The sequence below is a fragment of the Gobius niger genome (genome assembly GCF_951799975.1).
Source record: "Gobius niger genome assembly, chromosome: 22".
Classification (NCBI taxonomy): Eukaryota; Metazoa; Chordata; class Actinopteri; order Gobiiformes; family Gobiidae; genus Gobius; species Gobius niger.
The window spans coordinates 17,853,629-17,870,389 of record NC_136873.1 but is presented as its reverse complement, the minus strand read 5'-3'; the positions used below and the strand labels follow the sequence as shown (position 1 = coordinate 17,870,389).

General features: G+C 46.8%; 1 protein-coding gene across 1 annotated transcript; it reads right to left on the bottom strand.

The window, feature by feature from the left end:
* Positions 1-1,339: 1,339 nt before the first annotated feature.
* LOC306981405 (protein ABHD8-like) lies at positions 1,340-9,261 on the bottom strand (the record flags this gene model as incomplete). Its single annotated transcript, XM_079581010.1, has 5 exons — positions 1,340-1,605; positions 3,620-3,836; positions 5,784-5,954; positions 7,130-7,479; positions 8,839-9,261. The coding sequence occupies 5 exons, from the start codon at positions 9,259-9,261 to the stop codon at positions 1,363-1,365; spliced, it is 1,404 nt and encodes a 467-aa protein (XP_079437136.1). The 3' UTR covers positions 1,340-1,362.
* Between the last annotated feature and the right edge of the window lie 7,500 nt (positions 9,262-16,761).

The window sequence follows — 16,761 nt, the reverse complement described above, 5'->3', positions numbered from 1 at the left end:
CTCACCTGTGCCACCCCTCACCTGGGCCACTCCTCACCTGTGCCACCCCTCACCTGGGCCACTCCTCACCTGTGCCACCCCTCACCTGTGCCACCCCTCACCTGTGCCACCCCTCACCTGTGCCACCCCTCACCTGGGCCACCCCTCACCTGGGCCACCCCTCACCTGTGCCACCCCTCACCTGGGCCACCCCTCACCTGTGCCAAACCTCACCTGTGCAACCCCTCACCTGTGCCACCCCTCACCTGTGCAACCCCTCACCTGTGCCACCCCTCACCTGTGCCACTCCTCACCTGGGCCACTCCTCACCTGGGCCACCCCTCACCTGTGCAACCCCTCACCTGTGCAACCCCTCACCTGTGCCAAACCTCACCTGTGCCACCCCTCACCTGTGCAACCCCTCACCTGGGCCACCCCTCACCTGTGCCACCCCTCACCTGTGCAACCCCTCACCTGTGCCAAACCTCACCTGTGCCACCCCTCACCTGTGCAACCCCTCACCTGGGCCACCCCTCACCTGTGCCAAACCTCACCTGTGCCACCCCTCACCTGGTCCACCCCTCACCTGTGCCACCCCTCACCTGTGCAACCCCTCACCTGTGCCACCCCTCACCTGGGCCACCCCTCACCTGTGCAACCCCTCACCTGTGCAACCCCTCACCTGTGCGACCCATCACCTGTGCCACCCCTCACCTGGGCCACCCCTCACCTGTGCCACCCCTCACCTGTGCAACCCCTCACCTGTGCCACCCCTCACCTGTGCAACCCCTCACCTGTGCCACCCCTCACCTGTGCAACCCCTCACCTGTGCAACCCCTCACCTGTGCCAAACCTCACCTGTGCCACCCCCACGGCTCACCTACCACGCCCTTTTATAATCGTGGTAATCATAAAACCGGTTAATGGAGACACTGAATAAACTTGTGCTTTTGTAACTGTCAATATTTAGATTACAATTGTGCAAAACACCACTTTTCTCTATAGATCATCCTGTTTTATTGTATGAGAATAAAGTTAAAGTCTCTAATCATTTACAATAATCATATTAACGCATTAACTTGGGAATTGGTGGAAATGAAAGTGATTCTTGTATTGCAGTAGATGTTAAAGTCTTGCACTTAATCTTCTTGTTCAAAGTCGCTGTGTGTTGTAAATACTTCCAGAATCCTGAGGCTGGTAGGATCTGGTGTGAACACTGCGACAGCACAAGGCACGGATGGCTCAGTCTGTTTGCACGGGAGGCTTGGTTAAATGTAGCTCCTCAAGTCCCTGCAGTGTGTTGTTAACCAGCGATCTCCACCACAGACCCCACATACAGCAGTGTTAAGGTTACATGGCAGTAGCACGGCGTGTCCTCCAGTGCTATGAGGTGCTGTTGGAGGCCTGTCGGGCAGTGCAGGGCCTGTCCGTGGGCACAGTTCTGGACTGGTCGGACTGGGGCTTGGCGGTCTCTGGGCGGCTTTTGGAGTTGGTTTTGGAGCTGGGGGGCGTGGCGGGTTCCCACAGGAGGAACTCGTACAGCAGTGTGTTGACTGTCTCCGGACACTCCATCATCACCATGTGGCTGCCCTCCTCCAGCACCTTCAGGAACGCCATCAGCAGTATCTGAACACAGGCAAGTTCAACAAGGTCATTTCAGCCTTACTTTTCTTACTTCTCTCTGCCCTCACGGTCTCTGCCCTCACGTCCTCTGCCCTCACAGTCTCTGCCCTCACTGTCTCTGCCCTCACTGTCTCTGCCCTCACGGTCTCTGCCCTCACGTCCTCTGCCCTCACAGTCTCTGCCCTCACTGTCTCTGCCCTCACAGTCTCTGCCCTCACTGTCTCTGCCCTCACAGTCTCTGCCCTCACTGTCTCTGCCCTCACGGTCTCTGCCCTCACGGTCTCTGCCCTCACGGTCTCTGCCCTCACAGTCTCTGCCCTCACAGTCTCTGCCCTCACTGTCTCTGCCCTCACGGTCTCTGCCCTCACGGCCTCTGCCCTCACATCCTCTGCCCTCACTGTCTCTGCCCTCACGGTCTCTGCCCTTACAGTCTCTACCCTCACATCCTCTGCCCTCACTGTCTCTGCCCTCACGGTCTCTGCCCTCACGGCCTCTGCCCTCACGGCCTCTGCCCTCACGGCCGCTGCCCTCACTGTCTCTGCCCTCACGGTCTCTGCCCTCACGTCCTCTGCCCTCACAGTCTCTGCCCTCACATCCTCTGCCCTCACTGTCTCTGCCCTCACGGCCGCTGCCCTCACTGTCTCTGCCCTCACGGTCTCTGCCCTCACGTCCTCTGCCCTCACAGTCTCTGCCCTCACATCCTCTGCCCTCACTGTCTCTGCCCTCACGGTCTCTGCCCTCACGGTCTCTGCCCTCACGGTCTCTGCCCTGACGGTCTCTGCCCTCACGGCCTCTGCCCTTGCGTCCTCTGCCCTAACGGCCTCTGCCCTCACGGCCTCTGCCCTCACAGTCTCTGCCCTCACGGTCTCTGCCCTCACGGTCTCTGCCCTCACGGTCTCTGCTCTCATGGTCTCTACCCTCACAGTCTCTGCCCTCACGGTCTCTGCCCTCACGGTCTCTGCCCTCACTGTCTCTGCTCTCATGGTCTCTGCCCTCACGGTCTCTGCCCTCACTGTCTCTGCTCTCATGGTCTCTGCCCTCACGGTCTCTGCCCTCACTGTCTCTGCCCTCACTGTCTCTGCCCTCACAGTCTCTGCCCTCACTGTCTCTGCCCTCACTGTCTCTGCCCTCACAGTCTCTGCCCTCACGGTCTCTGCCCTAACGGCCTCTGCCCTCACGGCCTCTGCCCTCACGGCCTCTGCCCTCACAGTCTCTGCCCTCACGGTCTCTGCCCTCGCGTCCTCTGCCCTTACAGTCTCTGCCCTTACAGTCTCTGCCCTCACGGTCTCTGCCCTCGCGTCCTCTGCCCTTACAGTCTCTGCGCTCACGGTCTCTGCCCTCGCGTCCTCTGCCCTCACGGCCTCTGCCCTCGCGTCCTCTGCCCTCACGGCCTCTGCCCTCACGGTCTCTGCCCTCACTGTCTCTGCCCTCACGGTCTCTGCCCTCACGTCCTCTGCCCTCACAGTCTCTGCCCTCACTGTCTCTGCCCTCCCGGTCTCTGCCCTTACAGTCTCTACCCTCACGGCCTCTGCCCTCACGGCCTCTGCCCTCCCGGTCTCTGCCCTTACAGTCTCTACCCTCACGGTCTCTGCCCTCACGGCCTCTGCCCTCGCGGCCTCTGCCCTCACGGTCTCTGCCCTCCCAGTCTCTGCCCTCCCGGTCTCTGCCCTTACAGTCTCTGCCCTCACAGTCTCTGCCCTCCCGGTCTCTGCCCTTACAGTCTCTGCCCTCACAGTCTCTGCCCTCACAGTCTCTGCCCTCCCGGTCTCTGCCCTTACAGTCTCTACCCTCACGGCCTCTGCCCTCACATCCTCTGCCCTCACGGCCTCTGCCCTGACGTCCTCTGCCCTCACGGCCTCTGCCCTTACAGTCTCTGCCCTCACGGCCTCTGCCCTCACAGTCTCTGCCCTCACGGCCTCTGCCCTCATGTCCACTGCCCTTACTGCCCAGGCTCCCTGACACCAAACAGCACACAAACAAGTCTGTATTTGATATTAAAAGTTGGGAGTAAACCGACCTCTGCCATTCGCTGGTCCTCCTCCACAGGGACAAACTTGTCGTGCATACCGTGGACCAGCAGGGTGGGGGCAGTGATCTCTGCGTGGTACACCTCGTCTCCCTCGGGCCAGTACTGTCCGCTCATCATGGCCCTCAGCACAAACGAAGACACGTTGAAGGCGTTGTTCTCCCGCAGCAGCTGCTTCTCCTTCGAGCCCTGTCGCGCAAAACCCGCCCTAGAGGAGAAGGACGTCCATTTTAGGCAGATAAAAACGTGTTTTTTCAGCCCTTTGGTCGATAAAGGAAGTTTCTTGATTGTTTAACTTCAAACAAATGATACAAATGCAAAAGAAATGAAATGGAAGGAAAAGGAATAAAGTAACATTATGAATGGTTTTATGGTTCTATTTGTGACAACCACCCTGTCCTCCATCAGAATGAATAATGCAATAAAGCGTTTGTGAGTGTCCAGAAAAGCGCTATATAAAACCAATGCATTGTTATTATTATTAAAAAATTAAAGTACAAAACAAATACAGTATGAATGCTGTGAGGCCCGCAGAACAGGCCGAGCAGCCTGAGCCTGTTGGGCCAAAGGTAAACACTCTGGAGCTTCTGTACTGGGAGTCTGCTGTGGACAAATGAACTGTGTGGTTTTTACTCTGTGGGATCTCATATGCAGAGTGGTTATTTTTGGATGGTCTGAAGTAAATTCTAAACCAGGATTAATCATTCTAAATGATCTGCATTTGTCTGTGTTGATTCCGTCGACAAAGCCTTATGGGATGTGTTTGTGCTTATTCTCCTGAGTAATGTGTGAATTAAACTGAAGAGCCCCCAGCCCAGTTAAATCAAATGTAGGTTTTAGCTTTAAATAACGGAGCCTTAGACCAGCCTCAGGAAAAGACAATCAATCAATCCAGTAGGGGGCCATACGTTAGCGCTCGTGCTTCAAGCAAGACGGTCCAAGGTTTGATTCCTGGGCCACCAGTGCCAATGCTGGGGTTTCCTCTGGGTGCTTCGAGCCACTAAAAACATGTACAATAGGCCAGGAGGAATAATGTGAGTGATGTGTGCTTTTATAAAACTACATGATGTCCAAAGTGATGTGAGAGGACGAGCTGCTGTCTATGTCCTCGTCTGGATTACCAGGATTTGGAATCGATCCAATATTCCTGTGTCTCCACAGCACAACTCCTTTGTTAGGAAGGTATTAACTCCAGAGGGAAAATCCACCGAGCAGAGAGTGAACCTCCTGTTGGTGCTGTGCCCCGGCCTGTGCGTCCACAGCCATAATAACAATAATAATAATAATAATAATGCATCGGTTTTATATAGAGCTGCCCAAATCACATTGCACCAGCCCCTTATGGCTCCTCCTGCAGGTGGTGGGTCCACAGGAGGACGGCCTCAGGCCTGTTGGTCTCTCATAAGGGGCTTATGAACCGCCCTTTGTCTGACCCGTCTCCTAGGACCTGTTTGCCAAGGAGACCCTACCAGGGGCACGAAGCCCTGACAACAAAGCTCCCGGATCATTCGGGCGCTCAAACCCCTCCACCACATTAAGGTGGCGGCTCCAGGAGGGGAGTTTAATAATAACATATTTATTTTTGTTATTTTTGTTACATAATAACTTTTCTTGACACTCAAAGACACTTTATATTGCATTATTCATACAGTAGCTTACCATCACAGAGTATGGAGTGACTGACAGTTACTTGGACATTGTGTTTGCCTGGATACTTCATCTGCCTGAACTTGTCTTGTTTATTGCTTTAATGTTTGTGCAGACCTGTGAGGAAACGTGTGATATTGGGCCTGAATAAACATAGACAGTGAGTGGTTGGTTGGAGGTCGGAGGGGCCGATGGCGCAAATTGGCAGCCTCGCTTCTATCTGACTACCCCTAGGGCAGCTGTGGCTACAATAGTAGTGAATGAATGACAATTTGAGAAACCAGGTAACAAAGGCTTGTAAAGCACAATAAGTAAGTAAGTGCCATTTGTCTTATTTGTACAATGAAATTGCATAAATCAGGTGTTGGGTTAGTCCTGGGCCGCTGTGGGACGACCTGAGCAGCATGGTTTCGGAGGTCAGGGAAGCTCCTCTGAAACAGTGCAGCTCCAGGGTTTGTCCCTGTTTCAGAGCGTGGTGAGTGAAGAGGGGGTATGAACATGTGCTTACTTGAGGAAGCACCAGGACAGCAGGGGGGACATGCAGTGGAGCACACAGGTGGGCAGGTTGAAGATGGAGCAGAGGCTGGGCTCCAGAGCCGTGGGGCCTCCTCCATTTATCATCACCAGCTTGTGGATCTGCTCTGGGTATTCATGGGCCAGGAACGTGCAGAAGGACACGCTGGAGGAAACAACACAAGGCAGTGCTTTACTTTACAGTGAAGTAATACGGGAACGGGAGCGCTAAAGCTAACCCGGGGTTTATACAGACAGAAGCAAGTCAAATGTAATACTGTGCTTTAGTGCCACAAACACAGAAGAAAACACCATATGTTTCATTTCTTAGGCTTTCCAAACATTTCATCAAACAGAGAAAAGAAAATGGGACAAAACAAGAAACTTCTGAGCAAAAAAAAAAAGGTCACTTTCAGCCCAAACTGTAACTGAATATGATTTCGACCTTTATTTAGGTATTTTTGATTAACTTGTGCAGCAAAAATGGTGGAGCAATGTCATCATTTTCCAACAAATTTAGATTTAATGTCAGTTTAAATCCAATTTTGATGCTTTTTAATGACATGAAGGCCTTGATTTTAATGCTCTTTAATGCCCGGTGGAAACCCTGTAACCCTGACCCAGAATAATCATTGTGAAAGACCAGGAAACATGTTTAGCATCATGGTGATAATATGGAAGCAGCACAGCACAGTGTTGTATCAGCCATGATCCCTTTCATAAAGACACTTCCAACATGGTTCCAACTACTGTGCCACCGAATACAAACGTACAGGACGTTTCACTGTACTGAACTCAGTCAAGTAACTGACTGAATTTAGAAACAGAAAATGTCTTTAAGAACATATTAAGGTTTAACGTTAGTTCTAGGCTGCGTTCACAACTGGTCTAAACAACTTACAAGGCAAGTGTCTCTTTGTCTGACCCATCACCTATAGGACCTGTTTGCCCTGGGAGACCCTACAGGGGCACGAAGCCCCCGACAGCAGAGCCCCAGGATCATTCGGGCGCTCAAACCCCTCCACCATGTTAAAGTGGCGGTTCCAGGAGGGGCAATACCAAGAATCAATACTTTATCAAGTATTGCAATCATTTGAAGGCATTTGGAGGCATTTCTATCATCACTCCTTTGTTTTCCAGTTACAGTTACACAGCACTTTGTTAACACTTCAATAAATGTCAAATGGCCTTTGGTTTATAAAGTCTAAACACATGACTGCACATTTGAAGGTAAACATATTACCGTATTCATCATAATTACTTACTGTATTGGATTGTGACAGATTTATTAGACCAGTGTATTTTGAGCATTGGGTTTTTCACATCCTGGTGATTATTTACCCGTACGAGTGTCCTATGAGCACGTTCCTCTTCTTGGCGTATCTCTTGAAGATGATCCTCATGTCCTCCGCCAGGGCATAGAAGGTGTAGGCTGCTGTGATCTGCGGAGCCGAGCTGGCCCCATGGCCCGCCAAGTCCGGAGCGATCACCTCGTAGCCCAGGCGTGAGAAGAAGTCCAGCTGCTTGTTCCAAATGTCCAGGGAGCCCCCCACGCCATGAACGAAAAACAGCGCCACGTCCGGATGAGTCCCCTTACAGGCGGAGACCCTCCGCTCACAGTCGATGACGATGGTGCGCTTGGGTTTCCGTCGCTGCCTCTTGGGCTGGTCTTTTCGTTCACCGGCCTGTGCCTGGGAGGGATATCGACACACATTATGTAACAATCATAATAATCATCATCATAATCGGCATAATAATAATCATTCTATATTTTTGGGACATTAAAAATAACTGCATAATTCATGATGAATTTATGTTTTTATTATGACTTCATCTTAACTTTAACGTGAGCTTTGTCATGATTTGTCTTTTGTTCCTCTGTTTTTGTATGTTTTGTCTTTGGTCTTGTCCTGTGTTTTATTTTGACATGTGTTCTGTCCTTGTGATTTTGCTTTACTTCCCTCATTACCTGCCTGCCCCGCCCTGATGTGTTTCACCTGTGCCCCGTTTCCTCTTGTATTTATACCCCTGTGTTTCCCTTGTCGCGTCATTGTCTTCGTCAGCCCCGGTTTGTTTGAGTTTTTGGTTACTTCTGGATTTTGTTATTTTAGTTTTCGTCCGTCATTAAACATCACCAGTTTTGTTGCAGTCCTGCATTTTGGGTTTTCTTTTCTTCACTCCACCACAACCATGACAAGCTTTGCTCAAACCAGAATCAATGTCATCAGTAGAATGTTAGATTTTACCCTGGGGGTGTCGGGATGTTGGTGTTATTTATTTATTTTTCAGTACATGTACATGAACATACAAGGGTCTCATGCATGTAAACATGCCACACCGGATTATAGCCTTTCCAAAGGTCTCAAACACACTCTCATTCATCCAGGCCTGTTGTACATGTGGAAACCAGAGCACCCAGAGGAAACTCCAGACAGAAAGGCCCCGTTCCTGGTGGGAGTCGAACCCGGGACCTTCTATCTGTGAAGCACGAGCTCTAACCGCTGTGCCACCGTGCCGCAATTAGGGCTATTAGGGCACTAATAGGGCACCGTTAAATGAAATCAGTCTGGTATCTGAAAAAAGTATGGGAAGCAGATACTGAAAACAAATGTGACATCTTTAGATCCGAGTTTTGATGCAGTCACTTCCAATGTTTTTCCCATTTTGTTTGCACATTTTTTCCCCTTTTTTGTTTTGTTTTCCCCCTCATTTTTGCAATTTTTTTATTAGTAATATTTTCCCTATTTACCCCCCATTTTTCACCCAATTAATTCCCACTTTTTGTCAATTTTTTTTGGTAATATATTAAGACAATACTACTTATTTTTTCCACAATTATTCCCCATTTTTCCCACATTTCTTGACATTGGGGAAGAACCCAGTGTTGTAAATGTGCAGATCTTCCACACATTATTGTTCTGTTTTCTGGTTCTAGATGACAGATGATAGTACAGGTATCATTCAGGTATAAAAAAGTATGGAAAACCAAGTATCGTTCAAATATGGAACTGTTTTGTATGGGTTTGTATATTCCTGTATTGCCCTCTTACCTGCGCCTCTCCTGGGCCCTCTCCACTCGCCTCTTTAGCGGGGTCTGGTCTCCCGTCGGGTGGGCTCACAGGGGGGGTGCTCTTGCCCTCGGCCAGCTCCACCTCCACAGTGCTATTGGCCTCTGCCTCTCCGGAGCCCTTCAGCTCAGCGCTGGCTCGCTCTCCTAAGTTCTCGATATACAGCTGCCCGTTGCGGTACACGGTGATCTTCCTCTTGCAGCTGACCGTCCCGCCCTGCCCGCTCGGCTCCTCCACCACAGGCCGCTCCGGGAGCATGTGACGCACGCGCAGCACCCGCCCCGGTTTGACCTCCACAAACTCGTAGCCATCAGCAGAGGGTTCAGACGTCTCGATGGGGACCACCACGTTAGACGATCTGGAGCTCAGGCAGCAGAAGAGGCCTTCCACAAACCCGGTCAGCATGGTCCGTCTGCACAGGAGGACACACATGCTCACAGGCTATACTATACACATGCTGTACAATTACAAAATGAGGTTGTAATTCTTATTATTAATTTGGAAAGATTCAAATTCTGATAAAAAATGAGGAGGTTTGATTTAGTGAAATGAAAAATCGACTTTTTTATGTCAATATGCTTTTCGAATGATTGAAATATTGATTAGGGACATTTGATGAGTATGAAAATGTTGATTTACTTTTGTTTCTTTATAACAGAGCCTCCCTGTTGTCCATAACTGGGTTGAAGAAAAACAAAATGATGAATAAAAAGATAAACTGAATGCATGAGATTCTGTTTGATATGTACTTAATGATGTGGGGTTATATCGGCCAACCGATATGTGGGTGTTTTCAATATCGGCTATCGAAAGTGATAGAGACTTCCTGGAAAGAGCTCAGTCAGAGCCTCCCATAACTTTTAAGTTAGGGCAACGTGTAAACAAGCAGCAACCTCCCTCTCTCTTGTACAGCTGTGATTTTTTTTGACCTTTTTCCGCGAATTACATTTCTGGTTTCTGCTACACATTGTTTAACTGGATGCTTTTGTATGTCTTTGTCGTGGTTTTGTGTTCGGGGATTTTTTTTACTGCAGAGAGTCCATAATGGTCCTGAAGAAAGCAGCCTTTTGAAAGTAAACAAACAGCTAGCTTATCAGCTAAACCCATTTGAGACGTGTCCTCCTCTGAGAAGAGGCACCAAGAGCTCCCCAAACCTGCAGCACAGTGGAGGCACTACGGGAAGCAAGGAAGGGACAAACGGGGAGGTATCCAGGAAAGAACCGCAGCCACACACGCCTTCTATTGTTCTGGCTAATGGACGTTGACTGGAGAATGAAACCACGCTCTGGAACAGGGACAAACCCAGGAGGCGCTGCACCGCTTCAGACGATCAGAGGAGACTGAAGGCAGCCAGCTTTCCTCCGCACTGCAAAAAGTACTAGATTAGTATAAATATCTCAATTTGAGCAAAATAATCCAAATTTGAGTTGTTTTGACTAGTTAAATTGTTGTTGGGCATTTGTCCGGGATTATTTCACTTGTTCTGAGATGTTTCTGACTCGTTTCGATACATTTCGTCCTTATTTCAGGTCATTTTCTTTGCCAATGGGGTAAGAAAATTGGTCTTATCTCATTGGCAATTTTACTTTCTTATTTCAAGCGAGATTTACCCTAGAACTGGTCTGAAATGTCCTCAAGTAAACTGGGCCCGATCAGGAAAAGTGTCTAAATTAGCGAAAACCGCTCAAAACAAGATACATTTCCTCAATTCAAGTCATTTAAGACAATGCTTGATATTTACTTTTTGCAGTGCGGGTGCTACGGTTTCCCCGACCTCCAAAAACACGCTGGTCAAAAACATAATCCGCTTAGAAAATCTACATGTTTGATTTTGTGTAACTAGACTTGGATTGTGTAAACTTTCACGTAACGGTATTTAACAGTTACGTGAAAAGCTTGGTCGCTTCTAACGTCACCCCAGTTTGGAGCTATTCCTATGCTGGGAGAGGTTAAATACTAACAACATTTGTGTAACTGAGGGCACGCACGAAGACCAGACAGGTACACATCAACTCGTCTAAGCTCAGGTAAACATGTCTCAGTATGGAAAAACGGTGGCCTGTTCCTTTAACTATTGTTCGCTTTTTGCTAAAGCTCAAGTCCTGCTTGATATCAAAGCAGGTGAAGCATCTGACATGTTCCTTGCAGACGTAGCAGCGGGTTCTGGTCAGACTGGGACGCACTTCTGCAGGAGAACTTTGAGCTGAAGTCGGTGAGATGAATGCACGGCCCTGCTGCTGTTAGAGTCATTACCTGCCAGGTCAGTCTAAAAGAAAGTTGCTCTCACGCTGTCCTATTTATCTAACGGAAGATTACAAATAAACATAAACATTTTGCCGTTCAGCTGCATAAAAAATAATGAATGTGCTGTGCAGAAACTTGTGGAGAGATTTGAACAATAAATGCTGACAACACATGTATGCAGTTAAGTGTGGACGCCGAGGCTGTGTGGACTATTTGTATGGACCTTTTTTTTTTCTAGGCAGAGGATTTATAGATGCCCTGCTACGAGCGGAGAAACATCACAGTGAAAATCAGTCACTAGTTTATGTATTTTATATGAATGAATGTATGAATAAATATTCATTCAGACCAAAAACAAAACATAAAAACTGATATGAACTCAAATACAACCTGCCATGGTTGAGGCAGTTGTGAGCTCAATATCACATGTGCAGCTCAATACATTTACAGCTTAGGGAAAAAAGTCCCACCCCTTATAAGTACTCTCAGTATCTTGTTCCGTATTACTTATTAGGCTTCCTTATAACAATCATTTGAGCACTGTGATTAAGTAATTTTATACTTAAAATATCAGCCTATTAGGGCTGCAACTAACGATTATTTTAGTAATCGATTAATCTACCGATCATTTTTACGATTAATTGATTAATCGCTTGACTGTGAAAGGTGCGTGGAAGTTGTATTTTTTCAATTTTTTGACCACATAAAGCTAAAGTGGCGCCGCTTGAGGACATGAGGACATGGAGTAAACTTAAAGTAAACATTTGTAGGAGGCTCTTTGTGCTAATTCTGCTTTCTGATTGGACGAGACAAAGACAGATATTAATGAAATTTACAATGTACAAAACACTGCAGACCCTCACTTTAAAAACAAAGTAGGTTTTCATCCAAAATACATAATTGTCATGTCTTTTTTGCTCTATTTTAGTCTGTGTTCACTAGAAAACGATTGATCGATTACTGAAATAGTTGACAACTATTTTAGTAATCGATTAGTTGTCGATTAATCAATTAGTTGTTTCAGGCCTACAGCCTATACATCGGCTTTACCAACCCCCATCATATCACTATCAGACCCATATCAAATTAAAGCTCTATATTGAGATTGAAACATTGAATATGTTGAAGCTCATTTTGCCCCGTTCTCTTGGAATGACCCAAACACTGTCTCATTTCTGCAGCTCTGTAGTTGACACGATTGTCACATGAGCAGACATAACACACACATAACACACACATAACACACACTTAACACACACATAACACACACGTGGTCCTCCGTGTGTGTCGTCACTGCTGAAGTGTAAGTGAGCAGGTATTAGCAGGCGGAGACGGTAATAGCTCAGTGACTTTAAGCTCAGTCATGTGACCCGTGTGCAGCTCAGCCAAGTGCTGGAGCCACAAATGTGCATGAAATAGTGAGTACACATTATTTGGGGTTTTATGTGACAAACACAGACACATTAGTGATTAACATGAGGTTGCGTTAGTGTGAGCTCTCAGGAGTTTTCATAAAGGTTTCATATATAATAGTGCAGTTTCCCCCTTTTGTAATACTATGATTTATTGTCTGTCAGCGGCTCCATGTTGAGCTTCGGGCCCCCCAGGGGATGCTGGGTTTACAGGAGGCACGGTGCCGCTTGGGGCCACTCAGGGTCCAAACTCTGAGCTGCAAGTATTATCTGACTCAATAAGATGGGATTAACACCACAAGTCCACAACACAATCTGTGCAGCTCCTTCCCTCACAGCCACACGGTCCCTATGACTTACAAATCACTCAGGACCGTTACACACTATACAGAAGCAAGTCCAACTTAAAGGAGCTATACCTGATTTTACTTCTACATATGGAATGACATTGATTTTGTTCTCCTATTGCAATCAAAAAAATCCGGTATAGGGCCTTTAAAGGAACTGGGAACTGTTTTTTCCACACTGTCATATGTTCTTCCCTGAGCTTAGACGAGTTGATGCATACCTGTCTGGTCTTTGTGCGTGAGCTCAGTAACACACAACGGCCAAAGATGTTGTTAGCATGTTAGCCTCTCCCAATGTATTCCTATGGCTCCAAACGGGGTGAAGTTAGACGCGATCACGCTCTTCCACATGCAACACAAAGACCAGACAGGTACGCATCAACTCGTCTAAGCTCAGGTAAGAACATGTGACAGTGTGGAAAAACGGTGGCCAGTGTAGCACCTCATTTGAAAGCTAAGACCTAAAAAAACTGATCTAGACTGATCTTTTTCATCTCATTTTTGCCACTATTTTGTTGAGTTTTTGTCGCTTTTTTTGCTCCGCCTGTATCGGGTTTTTGTCACATTCTTGTTGCTCTTTTGTTGCTTTTTTGTGGCTCTTTTGTTGCTCTTTTGTTGCTTTTTTGTTGCTCTTTTGTTGCTTTTTTGTGGCTCTTTTGTTGCTTTTTTGTTACTCTTTTGTTGCTTTTTTGTTGCTCTTTTGTTGCTTTTTTGTTACTCTTTTGTTTGTTTTTTGTTGCTCTTTTGTTGCTTTTTTTGTTACTCTTTTGTTGCTTTTTTTGTAACTCTTTTATTGCTTTCCTCACATTTTTGCCACTTTTTATTGCGTTTCTGACACATTTTGGTTGCTCTTTTGAGGCTTTTTGGGGTCTCTTTTTGTTGCGTTTTCATCTTTGTATTCTTCTTGTTCTATTTTGACACTTTTTTCCAAGAAGCTTTTAGATTTGGGTAAAGCCAAACTGGAGACAACGCCCTCGGTTCATATGGAGGTTAAGGGGTTATGGGCTTTTTTAAATGATACAAATATCTGTAGTAAAACGAATGCTTGTATTTACAAAAAACACATTTTTGTTTTTATTTTCCGGATATGATTAAAAATGATGAAAACAAAACAAAAACACTTCAGAATACTGCTGTGTTTATTGTATGAATAGTCCGCAGTAAAGTGAAGATTACTGCGCGGATTTCAAACTCCTGGTATTATTACGCCTTACAATATAGTTCCCCCTTTTATTCGCTTAGAAAATCCACATTGTTTAATTGTGTGTAATTACACTTTGTAGTGGAACACTTCACGTAACCATATTTAAATAGGGAAAACGTGGAAGAGCTTGGTAGCTTCTATCTTGACCTGTTTTGGAGCTATAGAGGAGAGAGGGAGAGGCTAAATGCTAACGCCGTCTGCGCTGGGTTTACGTGACTGAAGGCACGGGTGAAGATCAGACAGGTCCTAAAGAACTCGTCAAAGCTAAGGTAAGAACATATCTCAGTATGTAAAAACGGTGGCTTATTCCTTTAATGCCAGCTCTGTCTCACAATAAAATGCTAGTTGTTAGGTTAGAATTGTGTAGAATTATTACATATTAAATAAAAAGGACCATCTCTGATGCTGTGAACCGATTCAGCAAGCAGCCCGAGGGCCACCAAAAATTGGTCTGAGGGCCGCATTTGGCCCGCGGGCCGCACTTTGGACACCCCTGGCCTAATCCAATTGAAACGGTCCAAAATGACATCGTTGCTTGTCAATAAAAGGGGCGTGCGTAAAGGGGCCTCTTGAATGTGCCAGAACACGCCACGTGGGAAAAGTCACACATTTAATGGCGAACTGATTTCACATTGACACGTTCAGCAGAATCCACGTTTGATTCGCTCTGCTTTACATATATATTTAAGTCGGATCAAACAACCTGCCCACTTTGCAGTACAAAAGCACTAACCTTTGTGAGGCCCCAAGTCTGTGCGTAAAGGTGGTCGGATCTGTGCGCGGTTTCCTCCAGAAGAAATGACAGGCTGCGCTTTCCAATCCAACAGGCCTAATCTGATTTCCAAAGTGGATATCGCAGTTCGAGGCCGGCAGGTGCGCACATCATGGCACACACCTCGGCGCGTTCACTCCGCACAGGCCGACGCAAGATCATTCATAGTCCGGTCCAGGTCATATCATGGTCCCTGTCCCGCAAAAGTCCAGCGTCATCATGTTGAAACATCTTTCTGTCGGACCTGGCCTGAGTTAATCCACGCGCTGCTCGTCTGTCCTAAAGCCGGACAAAGGGGGGGAGAAACGGCGCCCCCTAGTGGTTTGAAACTGAACGGTGTGGACCGTTATGCTGTGGCACAGGAGCGTTGCAATAAAGCATTTACTCTACACAGGGGCGGACTGGGACTGAAAAACAGCCCTGGACTCTGGGCCCAAATGAGCGTAAATGTGCACTTACCACCCGCCTTAACGGAGCGCATTTTCTCCAGTTCGGCTTTACCCAAATCTAAAAGCTTCCGGCTGGAGAGCAACAATGTAACAGCCCATTTGAAAGCTGGGACCTGAAAAAGTGATTGTAACATTTTGTCATATTTTTGTTGTTTTTTCATTACTTTTTTTGTGGGTTTTTATTGCGTTTTTGTCACTTTTTTATTGGGTTTTTGTCACATTTTTATTGCGTTTTTGTCACATTTTTTCTATCATTTTTTGTTGTGTTTTTGTCACGTTTTTGTTTGCTTTTTTCCTCGCTTTGTTGTCGTGTTTTTGTTGACTTTTCATCACATTTTTCGCCACTTTTTGTGTTGCTTTTCCGGCACATTTTTGTTTTCTTTTCACCCTCTTTTTTCTCGCTATTTTGATGCTTTTCTTTTTAGCTTTTAGATTTGGGTAAAGCTCGGTTGAGGCGGGACCGGTGGCCCTCGAGCCAGTGGCCCTTCTGTGCTCTTCCAGAATGGACATATGGCCGGTCCGCCCCTGACTCTACACATAGACACATTGATTTCTGAACATTTTCTATCGAGACTATGCAAAAGTTGAAAAAAATGAAGAAATATATAGAAAGTACAAAAAGTTCATTGTCGAAAGTTAATGGAAATGTTCAAATAGGCTCATTTTATATTGTCAACACAGAGACCCAAAAGATTTTTCTCTAGTCATGGAACGATTTTTACATACTGAGGTCATATGAGGCCATACTCTGGTCGTTGTGCGTGACCAAAGATGTTGTTAGCATTTGGCCTCTCCCGATGTATTCCTGTAGCTCCAAACGGGGTGACTTTAGAAGCTGCCACGGTCTTTCACGGGCACAAAGACCAGACAGGTACGGATCAACTCGTCTAAGCTCATGTAAGAACATATCACAGTGCGGACAAACGGCAGGGGCGGACTGGCCATATGTCCATTCTGGAAGAGCACAGAAGGGCCACTGGCTCTAGGGCCACCGGTCTGGCCTCTCACTTTACCTTACCGTTACCCCCCGGGCGAAACCGAGCTTTACCCAAATCTAAAAGCTTAAAAGAAAAGCATCCAAAAACAAAAATGTGCTGGAAAAGCAACAAAAAAGTGACAAAAACACAACAAAATGTGATGAAAACGTGACAACAAAGCAATGAAAAAAGCGATGAAAAAACAACAATAACATGAAAACCCCCTCCCAAAAAACATGAGACGAAAACACAACAAAAAAGTGACAAAAAAGTGACAAAAACACGCCAAAAAGCCACTAAAGATGAAAAAGCAACAAAAACATGACAAAAATGCAGCAACAACGTGACAGAAAGTTACCGTCACTTTTCTAGATTTTAGCTTTCAAATGAGACGTTACAGTGTTGCTCTCCAGTCAAGAAGCTTTTAGATTTGGGCAAAGCCGAACTGGAGAAAATGCTCTTGGTTAAGGCGGGGGGTAAGAGGAAGTGGCAAAAATGTC